The sequence below is a fragment of the Oncorhynchus keta genome, chromosome 22 (assembly GCF_023373465.1).
Source record: "Oncorhynchus keta strain PuntledgeMale-10-30-2019 chromosome 22, Oket_V2, whole genome shotgun sequence".
Lineage (NCBI taxonomy): Eukaryota > Metazoa > Chordata > Actinopteri > Salmoniformes > Salmonidae > Oncorhynchus > Oncorhynchus keta.
In genome coordinates, this window is record NC_068442.1 from 27,267,676 (window position 1) to 27,284,112 (window position 16,437).

The 16,437-nt window shown below is 43.9% G+C and overlaps 1 protein-coding gene across 2 annotated transcripts in view; it reads left to right on the forward strand.

Annotated features, from left to right (window-relative positions):
- Window positions 1-16,437, forward strand: part of necab2 (N-terminal EF-hand calcium binding protein 2) — a 127,228-nt gene that overhangs the window by 29,756 nt on the left and 81,035 nt on the right. For both annotated transcript variants that reach the window (XM_035798617.2, XM_035798616.2), the window contains exon 3: window positions 14,924-15,032. In XM_035798617.2, coding sequence (XP_035654510.1) covers window positions 14,924-15,032 — 109 coding nt within the window. The remainder of the gene's footprint in view (window positions 1-14,923; window positions 15,033-16,437) is intronic.

Consider the following 16,437-nt stretch of genomic DNA (forward strand, 5'->3'; position numbering starts at 1 on the left):
CCCAAATAGATGCACTGCAGAGCCGTCTGTTAAGCTTTCTAGCCGGCATGAGCAGTTAGCACCGAACGGCTTGGGGAAACCCAGCAGCTTGATAGACAAATTAATTGGGAAATAAATTCAAATAGGTGTACTATACCTTGATTTGAGTGGAATCTACTTGCTAAAGTTGGCTAGCTAATTACGTTCGAGAAACGTTCGTCTGTCAAACGAAAAGCAGACAGTCAGCTCTAGCAAACACCATCAAACGAGTCCACTAATTGAAGGCAGGATCCAATATTTAAGGTATTAAGCCCAAGATCACACACACGAACAGCACATGGGGATTTTTAATTCTATGAAGACACAAAGAGGATAATCTGCTGCTACAGTTCATACAGTAAATAAACAGTCCCAAATAATAGAATGTAAATTGACATATGATAAACCTGCTAAACTCAGGTTAACATGTCAGAATCAGCTTTATTCGCCAAATACATTTGCATGTACAGGAATTTGACTCTGAAATGGTGTTAGCAAAATAAACAGAATATACAGAAAGACGATAAACAGAATATACTGACAAAATATATAGACACAGAATTTCCACAGGGGAAGGAACTGCAGGGGAAGGTGCAGGGGAAGGAACTGTTCAGGTGGCCGGACGGTGGGGGCCACGGTGCAGGGGAAGGAACTGTTCAGGTGGCGGGACGGTGGGGGCCACGGTGCAGGGGAAGGAACTGTTCAGGTGGCCGGACGGTGGGGGCCACGGTGCAGGGGAAGGAACTGTTCAGGTGGCCGGACGGTGGGGGCCACGGTGCAGGGGAAGGAACTGTTCAGGTGGCCGGACGGTGGGGGCCACGGTGCAGGGGAAGGAACTGTTCAGGTGGCCGGACGGTGGGGGCCACGGTGCAGGGGAATGAACTGTTCAGGTGGCCGGACGGTGGGGGCCACGGTGCAGGGGAAGGAACTGTTCAGGTGGCCGGACGGTGGGGGCCACGATGCAGGGGAAGGAACTGTTCAGGTGGCCGGACGGTGGGGGCCACGGTGCAGGGGAAAGAACTGTTCAGGTGGCCGGACGGTGGGGGCCACGGTGCAGGGGAAGGAACTGTTCAGGTGGCCGGAGGGTGGGGGCCACGGTGCAGGGGAAGGAACTGTTCAGGTGGGGGCCACGGTGGGGGCCACGGTGGGAAGGAACTGTTCAGGTGGCCGGACGGTGGGGGCCACGGTGCAGGGAAGGAACTGTTCAGGTGGCCGGACGGTGGGGGCCACGGTGCAGGGAAGGAACTGTTCAACGGTGTTCATGAACTGTTCAGGTGGCCGGACGGTGGGGGCCACGGTGCAGGGGAAGGAACTGTTCAGGTGGCCGGACGGTGGGGGCCACGGTGCAGGGAAGGAACTGTTCAGGTGGCCGGACGGTGGGGGCCACGGTGCAGGGGAAAGAACTGTTCAGGTGGCCGGATGGTGGGGGCCACGGTGCAGGGGAAGGAACTGTTCAGGTGGCCGGACGGTGGGGGCCACGGTGCAGGGAAGGAACTGTTCAGGTGGCCGGACGGTGGGGGCCACGGTGCAGGGGAAGGAACTGTTCAGGTGGCCGGAGGGTGGGGGCCACGGTGCAGGGGAAGGAACTGTTCAGGTGGCCGGACGGTGGGGGCCACGGTGCAGGGAAAGAACTGTTCAGGTGGCCGGACGGTGGGGGCCACGGTGCAGGGGAATGAACTGTTCAGGTGGCCGGACGGTGGGGGCCACGGTGCAGGGGAAGGAACTGTTCAGGTGGCCGGACGGTGGGGGCCACGGTGCAGGGGAAGGAACTGTTCAGGTGGCCGGACGGTGGGGGCCACGGTGCAGGGGAAGGAACTGTTCAGGTGGCCGGACGGTGGGGGCCACGGTGCAGGGGAAGGAACTGTTCAGGTGGAAGGAGGTTTTGGTCTGTGGAAGAGGGGGTGGAAGGGGTCTGCGATGGTCTTTCCTGCATGCTTCCTTGCCCTGGAGTCGCGCAGGAGATTGATGGAGGTTAGGTGGCAGCTAATGACCCTCACAGAAGCCCAGACAATCTGTTGCGGTGATCAAGGAGGTGAGGATGGAATCGAAGATGGCTGTTTAGCACTGAATCAGTACACACAGCATTCAAAGGAGGACTGAGGACAAAACAAAGCCATGCATTCACCAAACATTGCGCTGATGAAAACTTGTTTGTTTTACAGTAATTATCTGATTGGGAACTACCATTGTCTATCACCCTCAAAATCAACTCCCAAAGCCAGTTCCACTCCTTTTTTTCATTGTTACCCTCTAATCAGGAACTGATTTTAGACCTGGGACACCAGGTGGGTGCAATTAATCATCAAGTAGAACAGAAAACCAGCAGGCTCCGGACCTCGTAGGGTAAGAGTTGGATACCCCTGCTCTATCAATTACAGAATCTCAATTTATTTCAATTTATTTTTCTACATTGTAGAATAATAGTGAAGACATCAAAACTATGAAATAACACATAAGGAATCATGTAGTAAACAAAAAGTGTTAAACAAATCCAAATATATTTAGATTTTAGATTCTTCAAAGTAGCCACCCTTTGCCTTGATGACAGCTTTGCACACTCTTGGCATTTTCTCAACCAGCTTCATGAGGAATGCTTTTCCAACAGCCTTGAAGGAGTTCCCACATATGTTGAGCACTCGTTGGCTGCTTTTCCTTCACTCGGCGGTCCAACTCATCCCAAGCCATCTCAATTGGGTTGAGGTCGGGTATTTGTGGAGGCCAGGTCATCTGATGCAGCACTCCATTACTCTCCTTGGTCAAATAGCCCTTACACAGCCTGGAGGTGTGTTTTGGGTCACTGTTCTATTGAAAAACAAATTATAGTCCCACTAAGCGCAAACCAGATGGGATGTCGTATCGCTGCAGATTGCTGTGGTAGCCATGCTGGTTAAGTGTGCTTTGAATTTTAAATAAATCACTGACAGTGTCACCAACAAAGCACCATCACACCTCCTCCTCCATGCTTCATGGTGGGAACCACTCATGCGAAAATCATCCCTTCACCGACTCTGCGTCTCATAAAGACACGGTGGTTGGAACCAAAAATGTCAAATTTGGACTCATGATACCAAAGGACAGATTACCACCGGTCTAATGTCCATTGCACGTGTTTCTTGGCCCAAGCAAGTGTCTTCTACTTATTGGTGTACTGTGGTAATGGTTTCTTGGCAGCAATTCAACCATGAAGGCCTGATTCACGCAATCTCCTCTGAACAGTTGACGTTGAGATGTGTCTGTTACTTGAACTCTGTGAAGCATTTATTTGGGCTACAATTTCCAAGGCTAGTAACTCTCATGAACTTATCCTCTGCAGCAGAGGTAACTCTGGGTCTTCCATTCCTGTGGCAGTCCTCATGAGAGCAAAATTCATCATAGCGCTTGAAGGTTTTTGCGACTGCACTTGAAGACATTTTCAAAGTTCTTGACATTTTCCGTACTGACTGACCTTCATGTCTTAATGTAATGAAGGACTGTCGTTTCTCTTGCTTATTTGAGCTGTTCTTACCATAATATGGACTTGGTATTTTACCAAATAGGGCTATCTTCTGTATACCACCCCTACCTTGTCACAACACAACTGATTGGCTCAAACGCATTAAGAAGGGAAAAAATTCCACAAATTAACTTTTAACAAGGCACACCTGTTAATTGAAATGCATTCCACGTGACTACCTCATGAAGCTGGTTGAGAGAATGCCAAGAGTGTGCAAAGCTGTCATCAAGGCAAAGGGTGGCTACTTTGAAGAATCTCAAATATAAAATATATTTTGATTTGTTTAACACTTTTTTTGCTTACTTCATGATTGCAATCCCACTAACGGGATAAGTGTAATCAACAACCGCTGAATAGCATAGTGCTACATTCAATGAATATTACTATAAATATTTATATTCATGAAATCACAAGTGCAAAATAGGAAAACAGAGCTTTGGCTTTTGATAATCCACCTGTCGTGTCAGATTTTGAAATTATGCTTTACAGCGAAAGCAATCCAAGCGTTTGTGTAAGTTTATCGATCGCACGACAAGTACACTTAGCATCAGGTAGCTTGGTCACGAAAATCAGAAAAGCAATCAAATTATTCGTTTACCTTTGATGATCTTCGGATGTTTTCACTCACCAGACTCCCAGTTACACAACAAATGTTCCTTTTGTTCCATAAAGATAATTTTTATATCCAAAATACCTCAGTTTGTTTGGCGCGTTATGTTCAGAAATCCACAGGAAAGTGCGGTCACGACAACGCAGACGAGAATTCCAAATAGATTACATAATGTCCACAGAAACATGTCAAAGTTTTTTAGAATCAATCCTCAGGTTGTTTTTAAAATATATAATCGATAATATATCAACAGCAAATGTCTTTCACAGTAGGAGAGGGAAAAGCAATACCTATCCAAACTCTGTTGCGCGAGCAAAACTCATGTGACCACTTGACGCGATGTTATCGTTCTGGCTCATTTTTCAAAATAAATTGTTCATATCCCTTTAAATCCAGCAAAGGGAGGCTATGGAACCTGGAGTTTTCAAAATAGAAGCCACTTCCTGTTTTGATTTTCCTCAGAGTTTCGCCTGCAATATCAGTTCTGTTATACTCACAGACAATATTTTGACATTTTTGGAAACTTTAGAGTGTTTTCTATCCAATACTAATAATAATGTGCATATATTAGCAACTGAGACTGAGGGGCTGGCCATTTACAATGGGCAACTTTTCATCCAAGCTACTCAATACTGATCCTGCAGCCACAAAAAGTTAATTAAGAAGGAAAGAAATTCCACAAATTAACTTTCAACAAGGCACACCTGTTAATTGAAATGCATTCCAGGTGACTACCTCATGAAGCTGGTTGAGAGAATGCCAAGAGTGTGCAAAGCTGTCATCAAGGCAAAGGGTGGCTACTTTGAAGAATCTCAAAAACACTTTTTTTGCTTACTTCATGACTTCATGTGTTATTTCATAGTTTTGATGTCTTCACTATTATTCTACAATGTAGAAAATAGTCAAATAATTGTTTTTTGTTGGTGTCCAAACTTTTGACTTGTACTGTATGTAGAAATAAAGACATTAAGGATGTTCTCTCAAGTGTGGTGTTTTTTAGGTAGCACATTTAGGCCTGCCTCTTTAAATGTTTGCTCTTGTGGCTTTCAGTAAGGTTCATGGAATTTGCTACTCAACCATCATAGCTAATGCTATTTTCTCTCTCTAACCTGCGTCTTATGCCTCTCTCTCTCAGCTGTACCATCCTACTGTAGCAAGCTTGGTTGCCAGCTGTAGCAAGAGAGTTGTATACATGTGGCAGTGTATAGTATAGCCCTATAAGTATCCACAAGTATAGTAGTATGTGTCCACTGAGACAAGTGACTGAGATTCTCAGAGCAATTTATCTCAAATGCATTGATGTGAATATAACCTTTTATAGTATCTTGAGGACATTTTCATATCGCAGTAAAATGCCTGTGTCTCACCAGTGATCTCAGAATGTCTTCCTCTGCCTCCTGCAGGGTGGATATACAGTATTTACGTAGCCTAACACCACTATCATATGCCATCCTACTGGCAGTACTGTCACTGGCAGCCTGGGGGAGGGAGTGGGCAGAGACTGCCCTTTCCGAAACTCCTCTCCAGCGATCGCTCACAGCAAGGATCACGATTCTCCATTTAATTATGTGCTTTTTTAATTGGAAGAGAATGAGGACTGCTAGCAGGGGAGACGTTATGAAATAACGAGATTCAGCAAAACTGTTGTTGAAGCCATTTGGTTGTTGCTGCGGGGGGACTGTGCTGAACACAGGTTCATGTAGCATACATTCTGAGATATACAGTACACACAGTGTATGCATAAGAACATGCATACCAGCAAAATAAGTGCTTGCCTGTAGTATTATTATTATATTTTACTATCATACTCAAATTAAGCAATAGATCCCAGTTGTCCATCCAATTTCCTGTGAGGTGTAGGAGTGAATCATCAATGGGACCTTTCTGCTCAAAGCCTCTTAGAAACAGACAGATAGTCTCTCTGACCATACTAACCAGAACAAACAAACCACTCAATACGACACGATTACAGCACTGCACTGTGTGTCCTGGCATAGATTACAGTATATATGCCATTTAGCAGACACTTTTATCCAAAGCGACTTACAGTCAGTGGTGGAAACAGTACTAAATTGTCATACTTGAGTAAAAGTAAAGATACCTTAATAGAAAATGACTCAAGTAAAAGTGAAAGTCAGCCAGTAAAATACTACTTGAGTAAAAGTATTTGGTTTTAAAAATACCTAAGTATCAAAAGTAAATGGAATTACTAAAATGTGCTTAAGTATAAAAATGTAAAAGTATAAATCATTTCAAATTCCTTATTACTCAAACCAGACATCACAATTTTCTTTTTTTTTATTGACGGATAGCCAGGGGCACACTCCAACACTCAGACATCATTTACAAACGAAGCATGTATGTTTAGTGAGTCTGCCAAATCAGATGCAGTAGGGATGACCAGGCATGTTCGCTTGATAAGTGTGTGAATTGGACAATTGTCCTGTCAAAATGTAATGAGTACTTTTGGGTGTCAGGGAAAATGTATGGAGTAAAAAGTACATCATTTTATTTAGGAATGTAGTGAAGTAAAAGTAAAAGTTGCTAAAAATATAAATAGTAAAGTACAGATACCTCCAAAAAATGACTTAAGTAAAAATACTTGAAAGTACTACTGAAGTACTTTACACCACTGCTTACAGTCATGCAGGCACCCAAATCGACCAAGGGTGTCAGGTAGCAGGATGGAAGAGGAGAGGCGACAGGGTGGCTGAGTTAGACTGAAGGTGGCGGTTAGAATCAGCCTTGGTCGATTTGGGTGCCTGCAATTTCATCATCATCAACTCTTTCTCTCTATCCTTCACATTTATTTTAGAGCACAGGGGTTGGTGACAGTCAATGAAGTGCTAACATGAGATGATGACATTAAGGAAGATTTTAAATATAAATAATATGATTGACATGCCTGGTAAGTGGTCAGAGTGTTGAGATTATCTCTGTTTGTTCTTGGCGAGGTATGTAAACCATCCTGAGGGTAATCTATCTGTGTGTTTCTGTTAATGACTGCCCTTTCTGTGCTCTCACTAATGAGCTGCGGTCATGATGGTGTCAATTACATGACATGGGGGATGGCTGGATGTGATGTGCTTCTCTGCGCCAGGGCTCAGCAGGGTCTCTGTCCAAATGACATTTGGATGCCTGGTAATTAACCAGGCTGCCTTGCTGTGTGTTTGTTTGTGTGTGTGTTTCTCAGAACTCTGTGTGATATCACACAATTGTGTGTGCGTGTGTGTGTGTGTGTCTCAGAATTCTGTGTGATGTTACAAAATTAAACCTTTGAGAATGGTAAAAAAACAGGAAAAACAGCCCTCCGCCTCTTCCTCTCTCTCATTTTCTCCCATGGCCATGACCACTGTTGTTCAGGAGCAACTTTTATCACTGAAGGAGACTTTTGTCCCTCCAAATGATGCCCCCCAGCATGTAGAGACCTTGACCTAACAAACGGTAATTGCCTTGACATCTACAGGAGACAGGAGTACAGCAGTGGCAGCCTGTAGTCAAGTTGAAAGAACTCATTGCAGCAGCTGTACCCTTTCTCTAGTCCAGGGTTTCATAAACTATTTGGGGGAGGACGGTGAATTTCTCATTTGGGTCTCGAGCTGAAAAAGTGTCAGAACACCTGCTCTAGACAATGACTTTGAGGGGACTCCCCGCCTTATTCCAAGTGCATCTAGTGGTCAAGTAGGGTGTATAGTTTCAGGCAACAAAATGGCAGAGGGAGGCACGGGGAGGGTTGTCAACAGCATTGGCACATAATTGGCAATTATGGTGGTGGAAGGGGGTAAACATACTTTATGTCTGTAGCACGTTATCCACAGACCAATGTCATTGCCAATTTTGTACTGTATATGTTGTGTTGCCTCGGCTGCTTTCTCAGACTTATTTTTCTCTCTGACTATGAAGAGTTTAGAATTTAAACTGGCACAGTACAGTGCATGATGCAACAGTGATAACAAGAAAGTAGTCTGACCCTGGTTGTTGAAGATGTCAATCTCATATCGAGGATTGCAGTAAGAACACTGTGTGAGGTCTGAGGGTGAAGTGACAGCTTGTAGAAGAGCTTTGAAACTTTTCATTTGACTTTATTAGAATGTCCACTCCCCACCAACCTCCCAGTGCCCAGTTGCCCCTAGTTACAGCACTCTGGAATCCTTCTTCTCCCATGAGGCCATTCAGCTCGCTGTTACCATGGTGTCACATTCATCCCTCTAAAATTGCATACTGTATCTCCAGATGGCTGAATGCTTTAATGAAATGAAAAACCAATCCAAGGTCAGATCCTGGCCTTATCTCATGTGTATTATATCTCCATAGAGGTTTGTATCTGCTGATTGAGTAGCACATCCTACATTGTTTTATTCAGAATGTTCATTAACCGTGTAACGATCCTTCCCCTTACCTCATGGAAGACCTGCCATTGAACAGTAGCCTGGTTTAATTAAATGCTTCCTTCCAGGGATTTTTCTTCATGTCTGTTGGTTTCAAAGTGCATGTCCAGTCCAATGTATTCAAATGCTTTCACTGCTTCACAGACTAAGGATTTTCACCGCACAGCATGAACCAAAAAATAATTGAAAATGTTTCATCCTCTGAGGAAATAAGAGTGTCTTATTAGATTAGTGCTCCTCTGAGTGAGTGGGAGTAGAACGTGGGATGTTATTATTGTCTACAGTCCAGTGTATTGATGGGCTATTCAAATTCTCTCCATTTACACCCCCCTCCTCCTTTCTTCTTTTTCTGTCTTTTCCTCCTCCTTGGTCTGTAATGTTCCAACTTCCAAGTGTCATTTCTAGTACAATATTAGATGCCTCCATATTGCCAATTCTAAAGGCCATTTAGAGACTTCATTTAACCTGCGGAGGAAAAAAACCTTCTGGTTGTGAAATATGTTTTTTAACAGCAAACGACCATAATGCAGCACAACTACCACCATACGACCTAATTTGTGCCCTCAACATTCTATATTATATTATTAAATATATAACATAATTACTCAACATACAGTGCATTCAGACCACTTGACTTTTTCCACATTTTGAGACGTCACAACCTTATTCTAAAATGGATCAACTTAAAAGAAAATCCTCATCAATCTACACATAAAACCCCATAATGACAAAACACAACACATTTCTTGTTGTTGCTCATTTATAGAAAATTCAAAACAGAAGTACCTTATTTACATACAGTAAGTATTTAGACCTTTTGCTAGGAGACTGGAAATTGAGCTCAGGTGCATCCTGTTTCCATTGATCATCCTTGACATTGATTGATTGGAGTCCACCTGTGGTAAATTAAATTGATTAGACATGATTTGGAAAGGCACACACCTGTCTATATAAGGTCCCACAGTTGTCAGTCTATGTCAGAACAAAAACCAAGCCTTGAGGTCGAAGGAATTGTCCGTAGAGCTCGGAGAAAGGATTGTGTCGAGGAACAGATCTGGGGAAGGGTACAAAAACATTTCTGCAGCTAATCAAATCAAATCAAATCTTATTTGTCACATACACATGGTTAGCAGATGTTAATGCAAGTGTAGCGAAATGCTTGTGCTTCTAGTTCCGACAATGCATTAATAACCAACGAGTAATCGAACCTAACAATTTCACAACAGCTACCTTATACACACAAGTGTAAAGGGATGAAGAATATGTACATAAAGATATATGAATGAGTGATGGTACAGAATGGCATAGGCAAGATGCAGTAGATGGTATAGAGTACAGTATATACATATGAGATGAGTAATGTAGGGTATGTAAACATTATATAAAGTGGCATTGTTTAAAGTGGCTAGTGATACATGTATTACATAAAGATGGCAAGATGCAGTAGTTGGTATAGAGTACAGTATATACATATGAGATGAGTAATGTAGGGTATGTAAACATTATATTAAGTGGCATTGTTTAAATTGGCTAGTGATAATTTTTTTACATGTATGGCAGCAGCCACTCAATGTTAGTGGTGGCTGTTTAACAGTCTGATGGCCTTGAGATAGAAGCTGTTTTTCAGTCTCTCGGTCCCCTGCTTTGATGCACCTGTACTGACCTCGCCTTCTAGATGATAGCGGGGTGAACAGGCAGTGGCTTGGGTGGTTGTTGTCCTTGATGATCTTTATGGCCTTCCTGTGACATAGGGTGGTGTAGGTGTCCTGGAGGGAAGGTAGTTTGCCCCCGGTGATGTGTTGTGCAGCATTGAAGGTCCTCAAGAACACAGTGGCTTCCATCATTCTTAAATGGAAGAAGTTTAGAACCACCAAGACTCTTCCTAGAGCTGCCTGTCCGGCCAAACTGAGCAATCGGGGGAGAAGGGTCTTGGTCAGGGAGATGACCAAGAACCCGATGGTCACTTTGACAGAGCTCCAGAGTTCCTCTGTGGAGATGGGAGAACCTTCCAGAAGGACAACCATCTGCAGCACTGCACCAATCAGGCCTTTATGGTAGAGTGGAAGCCAGACTGAAGCCACTCAGTAAAAGGCTTGAAGTTTTCCAAAAGGCACCTAAAAGTCTCTCATACCATGAGAAACAAGATTCTCTGGTCTGATGAAACCAAGATCGAACTCTTTGGCCTGAATGCCAAGCGTCACCATGGAGGAAAACATTTTAAAACCTGTTTTTACTTTGTCATTATGGGATATTGTGTGTAGATTGATGAGTGAAAAAAAAAACAATTTAATCAGTTTTAGAATGAGGCTGTAACGTAACAATATGTGGAAAAAGTGAAGGGGTCTGAATATTTTCAGAATGCACTGTAAAGCCACATTATTGACCATGAGACATTATAACTGACCATAATGACCATGAGACATCATTCGTGAAAATGAAATCTCCCCTGACCATGGAATGGTGTTTGGAACCATCAGAGTCCTTCTCCCATCGCTGCACCAATCTTCATCAACTTGACACATTGCTATTTTTTACTATAAAGCATAATTACTTAAAACAGCATTATGGATATTTGCATGCACATACACACATCATATTTGTTCTGGGCAGTGACTCTTGTTGATCTACTTGATTGATGATGATTACATGAAAGTCTGTGCCATTTGAATCAGCTCTTAGCCGCTGAATAAGAGGAAATGGTGATCATTTATTAAAGCTTCTTCACCCATCATATCTCCATAAAAAGCCTTAATGTACTGGATTCTTTAAAAAAAATGTATTTCACCTTTATTTAACCAGGTAGGCTAGTTGAGAACTAGTGCTCATTTGCAACTGCGACCTGGCCAAGATAAAGCGCAGCAATTCGACACATACAACAACACAGAGTTACACATGGAATAAACTAAATACACAGTCAATAATACAGTAGAACAAAAGAAAACAAAAAGTCTATATACAGTGAGTTCAAATGAGGTAAGTTAAGTTATTTACTTTGATCATGTTAAATTTCCCATTGGAAGTCTGAGCACAGTGTCCTTTGTTATGATTTTGGGGCTGACTGATTTTGTATGTTGCGAATTGATTGGTTTGACTTCTTAGTAAGTATATTAGGATCCGATTGGTTAGGAGAGCTGTGTGTGCTCAGCTTCTATTGGCAGGTTGCCTGTGCTGTGTGCTACTGTTTACATTTACATTTAAGTCATTTAGCAGACGCTCTTATCCAGAGCGACTTACAAATTGGTGAATTCACCTTATGACATCCAACTCAGAGGTGTTCAGTTTAATCCGTTCACCACAGCCTCATCCAGGCCACTCTGAGAACATGTAGTAGGGGTAGTGTAGATTACATCTGAATAATATAGGGTTATTGTTAATGAATTGATCCTGTCAGTGACGCTGCTGATCATAATGATGCAGGGTAGGGATGGGATGCAGTAATGAGGGTTGCACTCCCCCCTGTTCCCATCATGACAGATGGTAGCCACTCAGAGGAGACATGGGACTTATACTATAGAAAACTCAATCTCTGTCTCTACCAAGCTCTGTACTATAGGAGTCTGCAGTATCAACACTTAATAAAACCACTAATGATACAGTATGTTGATGTATGCTTCACACCCCTACGCTAAATTATTTTATGTGGTAACATCTGTTGGTGAGCATCTGTCCTGCGGGGAGTTTGGTGTATTTCTTTATCGGGGCAGACAGGGCAGGTTTGGCTGTGCAGACCTCTCCCCATCTTAGCTACCGTTGATTCATCTGTCACACACACACACACACACACACACACGCACGCACACGCACGCACGCACGCACGCACGCACGCACGCGCACACACACACACACACACACACACACACACACACACACACACACACACACACACACACACACACACACACACACACACACACACACACACACCTTCACTTTCAGACACTCCCAACCACAGCTTTGTCTCTAATGAAATGTCCCGTCAATCCATCAGAGGAAGATATTCCTGTGTGTGGTAATCTTGCTTGGGCAGGGGGCTATTCTCCTGTTCTGAATTGATGGCACAGACCATCTCAGGCAGGAGATAAAAGCTGTAAAAATTAGTCTAGGACTAAAAAAGGAATTGTAAAGAGAGAAAAGATGGGTCACTGGAAATGGGTCTCTACACCCTTTTCCTGGATTGGGTCATTAGAAATGAGGAAGATGGCGAATAGAGGAAAAGGGGAGAGATGCACATGGAGTGTGGTTGCCATGACAACCAGGAAGCCCAGCACCCCAACAATTATATGTTAAAGGATAGAAATGAAATACAGAGTCTGTGTCTGTTCTTATTCTTGGAAGAGTGCAGGATGTGAGAGCCCTGCTGGAAGTAAAAGTGCTAATTGCATCCCTTTTATCTGTAGCAGCGAGGTCTGCATAGTATCATCCGTATTGCGTCTGCCCACTCAGACACATTAGCAGAACCTTTCCCATCTGTCTGATGTACCCCTGTCTGTCCTCACTAACTCCCCACACTTCTTCCCCACACGCACATCACATTTTATTACAAAATAACACCACTGGATATGAGGTCTTTTCATTGCTTTGAATCTAATCTGAACTCTATCGGAAAAACGTGACCATCTGAGCAGAGCTTTTCATGCAGTTTGGGGTACTGTGTCTTTATCAGATCCTGATGCTTGCATACTGTATGAGTTATAGTCCACCTATCAGCCTGGAACACAGAGAATGTTATTCCCTTTCCCGTTGGTGAACAGAGATAACACTGGAACCAGAGATCTGCCCACAGCAGAACCTGATGTCCAGCCCATATCCCACTGTACCCACTGAGCTGCAGTAGTGGCCATATCCTCCAGCACACTCTAATTTGGAGAAGATAGGGCTGGGCTGGCATGCTTCTTCATGCGCATGGTATTCCTTAGTGGGAGTACTGCGGTAAAAGTGGGTCAGTGTTTAATTAACTGCTGGTACAGTTGTGCTGTTCTGAGACTCTCCTGCCTCATATGGAAACAGGGTGAGACAGGGGGACACAGAAGAGAGGTGGAGATTAGCCTGTGTTTAGTAGAAAGATGTTTCTCCTCTGTTCCAGCAGTTCACTCAGCTCTTAAGTGCCTATGTCTCTCAGGCGCAAATAAGAGATAAATGACAGTGAGGAGAGAAGAAGAGAAGAGAAGAGAGAGAGGGGGACAGAAAGAGCAATGATGAAGGTAGAGAGAAGAGAAAGAACAGGGGAGGGATATCAATAGCATAGAGAGGAGGGCAGAAATAAAGAGATGATAAGAGAGAGATGGAGGGAGAAAGAGAGAGAGGAACGTGCTGCTGCAGCCAAGAATGAGGGCCAGTTTTAATTCAAAGGACCAGGTTCAAAAGCTTTTCCATTTCAATGTCCCAATAGTTCTGTTAGGTGGCAATAACGAAAACCACTCTTTTTATTTTGGCTTGCACGTTAGTCATTTTCTTACACTGGAGATTAGAGCCTATAATGGCTCCAATAGCCAAAAGTCCAGTTGAACAGCTTCAAGGGCGTGGTGCGCTCGGCCACAGCATGGCTCTACAGACTCCTGTAGTCCTAATAATGCTGACTGGAGTCCTCCTGGCTGGGGCTGGGCCTGGAGTCTGGTTCCTTGGGCTGGGCCTGGAGTCTGGTTCCTTGGGCTGGGCCTGGAGTCTGGTTCCTTGGGCTGGGCCTGGAGTCTGGTTCCTGGGGCTGGGCCTGGAGTCTGGTTCCTGGGGCTGGGCCTGGAGTCTGGTTCCTGGGGCTGGGCCCGAGGGCTAAGTTTGAGGGCTAGGACCTGGCCTGGTTCTGGGGTCTTAGTCTAATTCTAGTTCTGATCTTGGGTGCAGGGCCTCTCACTGAGTCCAGAGTGGCTCAGTGGGAGCCTGATGGATCAGGAGCCAGCTCTCTCCAGGTCCAGATACCTGTTCAGGCCTTGTAGTAGTACTGTACATCATTCTGGAATCAATAATTACTGATCCGCAGAGAGCTGACCGGTCTGTAACAAAAGCTCTGCAAGTGGTGGCCTCTCAAATGATTTTCACTTTGTTGATCTTACAGCTTGCAAATGCCCAGAGCATTGTGTAAATTCTTTACCATAATCTATAATGGTTCAGAATTGATGGAAGACTGCAGGGTGATTGTGATATATCATGATGCGGAGGAGGAAGATGACGATGAAGATGATTATCATTATTATGGCGATGATGATTACGGCTATTATGACATTGTTGGTAATGATTCCGGTGATAATGGCGATGATGATATCATGATAAAGACCATGTTCATTGATCACTGTGTGTATACATATTATCACAATGAGCCTAGTGGTAATGACAGTGATCATGGTGTGTAGCTGCATGGTTTATATCCGCTGTTAACCTGATGGATGTCTCCACCTCTCCTCTTCTCCTCTTCTCCTGCAGATGATGGGAAGCTGTCTCTGGACGAGTTCCAGGCGTTCTTCTCCGACGGAACGCTGAATGAGGAGGAGCTGGAGAATCTGTTTCACTCCATTGACTCAGATAACACAAGGTGAGAGCATCATCACACTGCTGAAGCAGAGGTATTGACCTGCCCATTTGGGTCTGGAGTGCAGGGAGGAGATAGCATTGAGATATATGAAACGATCACAAGTCATCCTCTAGTTTCGGTCTACTTTTGTCCATAGCTGAGGCATCCCAGGACCTTTATGTCCCTCTTTTCATGCCAGGAGCCTATTCACTAACATAAGGGCTAAAGAGGATGTGCATGTGTGCATGTGTGCATGTGTGCATGTGTGCGTGCGTGTGTGTTTGTGTCTGCATATGTGAGCAAATGGATCTATCCTACCGGGGTGTGTATATATTATATATGCAGTACTGTTTGGTAGGCCTGCCCTGCCTGTGTGTATTTTGCCACATTTCTCCCCCGCTCAGTGTCAGGCTGCCTCAGGAGGGTATGCTGCTCCACTGTGTGCATTGTCTTTAATCACATTTCAGATTGAATTATGTAAAAGGGAGGAGACGAGTGCAGCTGCTGAGCTCAAGTCCCTGTTTGCCAGGTCTAGCGCTTCCCTCTCATTAAATAATGAACCAGCACAGCCAGCCGTGAACAATGCCTTAGCAAGGAGCAGAAGGGAGGAGGGGAGGGAACAGAGAGGAGAGGAGATGAGAGGGAAAAAGGAATAGGGCAGGGATGACAGTAGTAGGGTGGAATTGAGTGGATGGGGTCACTCTTAGAAACAAAGGTGCTATCTAGAACCTAAAAGGGTTCTTTGGCTGTCCCCATAGGAGAACCCTTTGAATAACCCTAGAGTATGTCATGTTTTTACATGATCTATCTCAAATAGTATGTGTTATCTATCTATATTATCTTCAATATGTAGATCATAATCTGCTTTCTAGTTATGATCAGGACTGTTCTAATAAAGTGTGTTACATTTAGGGGGAAATGTCACTGGTCTGAGAGTGTGTGTGTGTATATGTTTGCTTGCAAAGTATACAATTTATCTGTACTCATAAATGTCATATCCACCTTTTCAAGATCTTTTGATATGATTTGGTGTGACCTTTAGCTGACAGGCCTTTGTTGATGACACCTCTTGATTAAAAAGTGAAAAAGAGAATGATGAAGAGAAAGATGAAACACCAGGGAAGAGAGAGAGAGGATGATGAAAGAATTGCAGAGTAAGGACAGTCCTCCAGTTCCTGTGTTACCTGTGGTCTCATCCTCTTATCTCCTCCCTCCTTTCTTTTTCTCTTTCACCTTCTTTCACTGTCCTTCCGGCTGGCATTTTACAGTACTCCTGACCGTCCATGTCATCAGCCTTGTTATTTTCAGACACTAAATGCGTTCTCTCTTTAGAATATTGATTGAAAAAAAAGATTGTTCCCCTCAATTTCTCTTTAATCATGAATAAATGCTTTTTATGTCATATATATTTTGATTTTATCCGAAG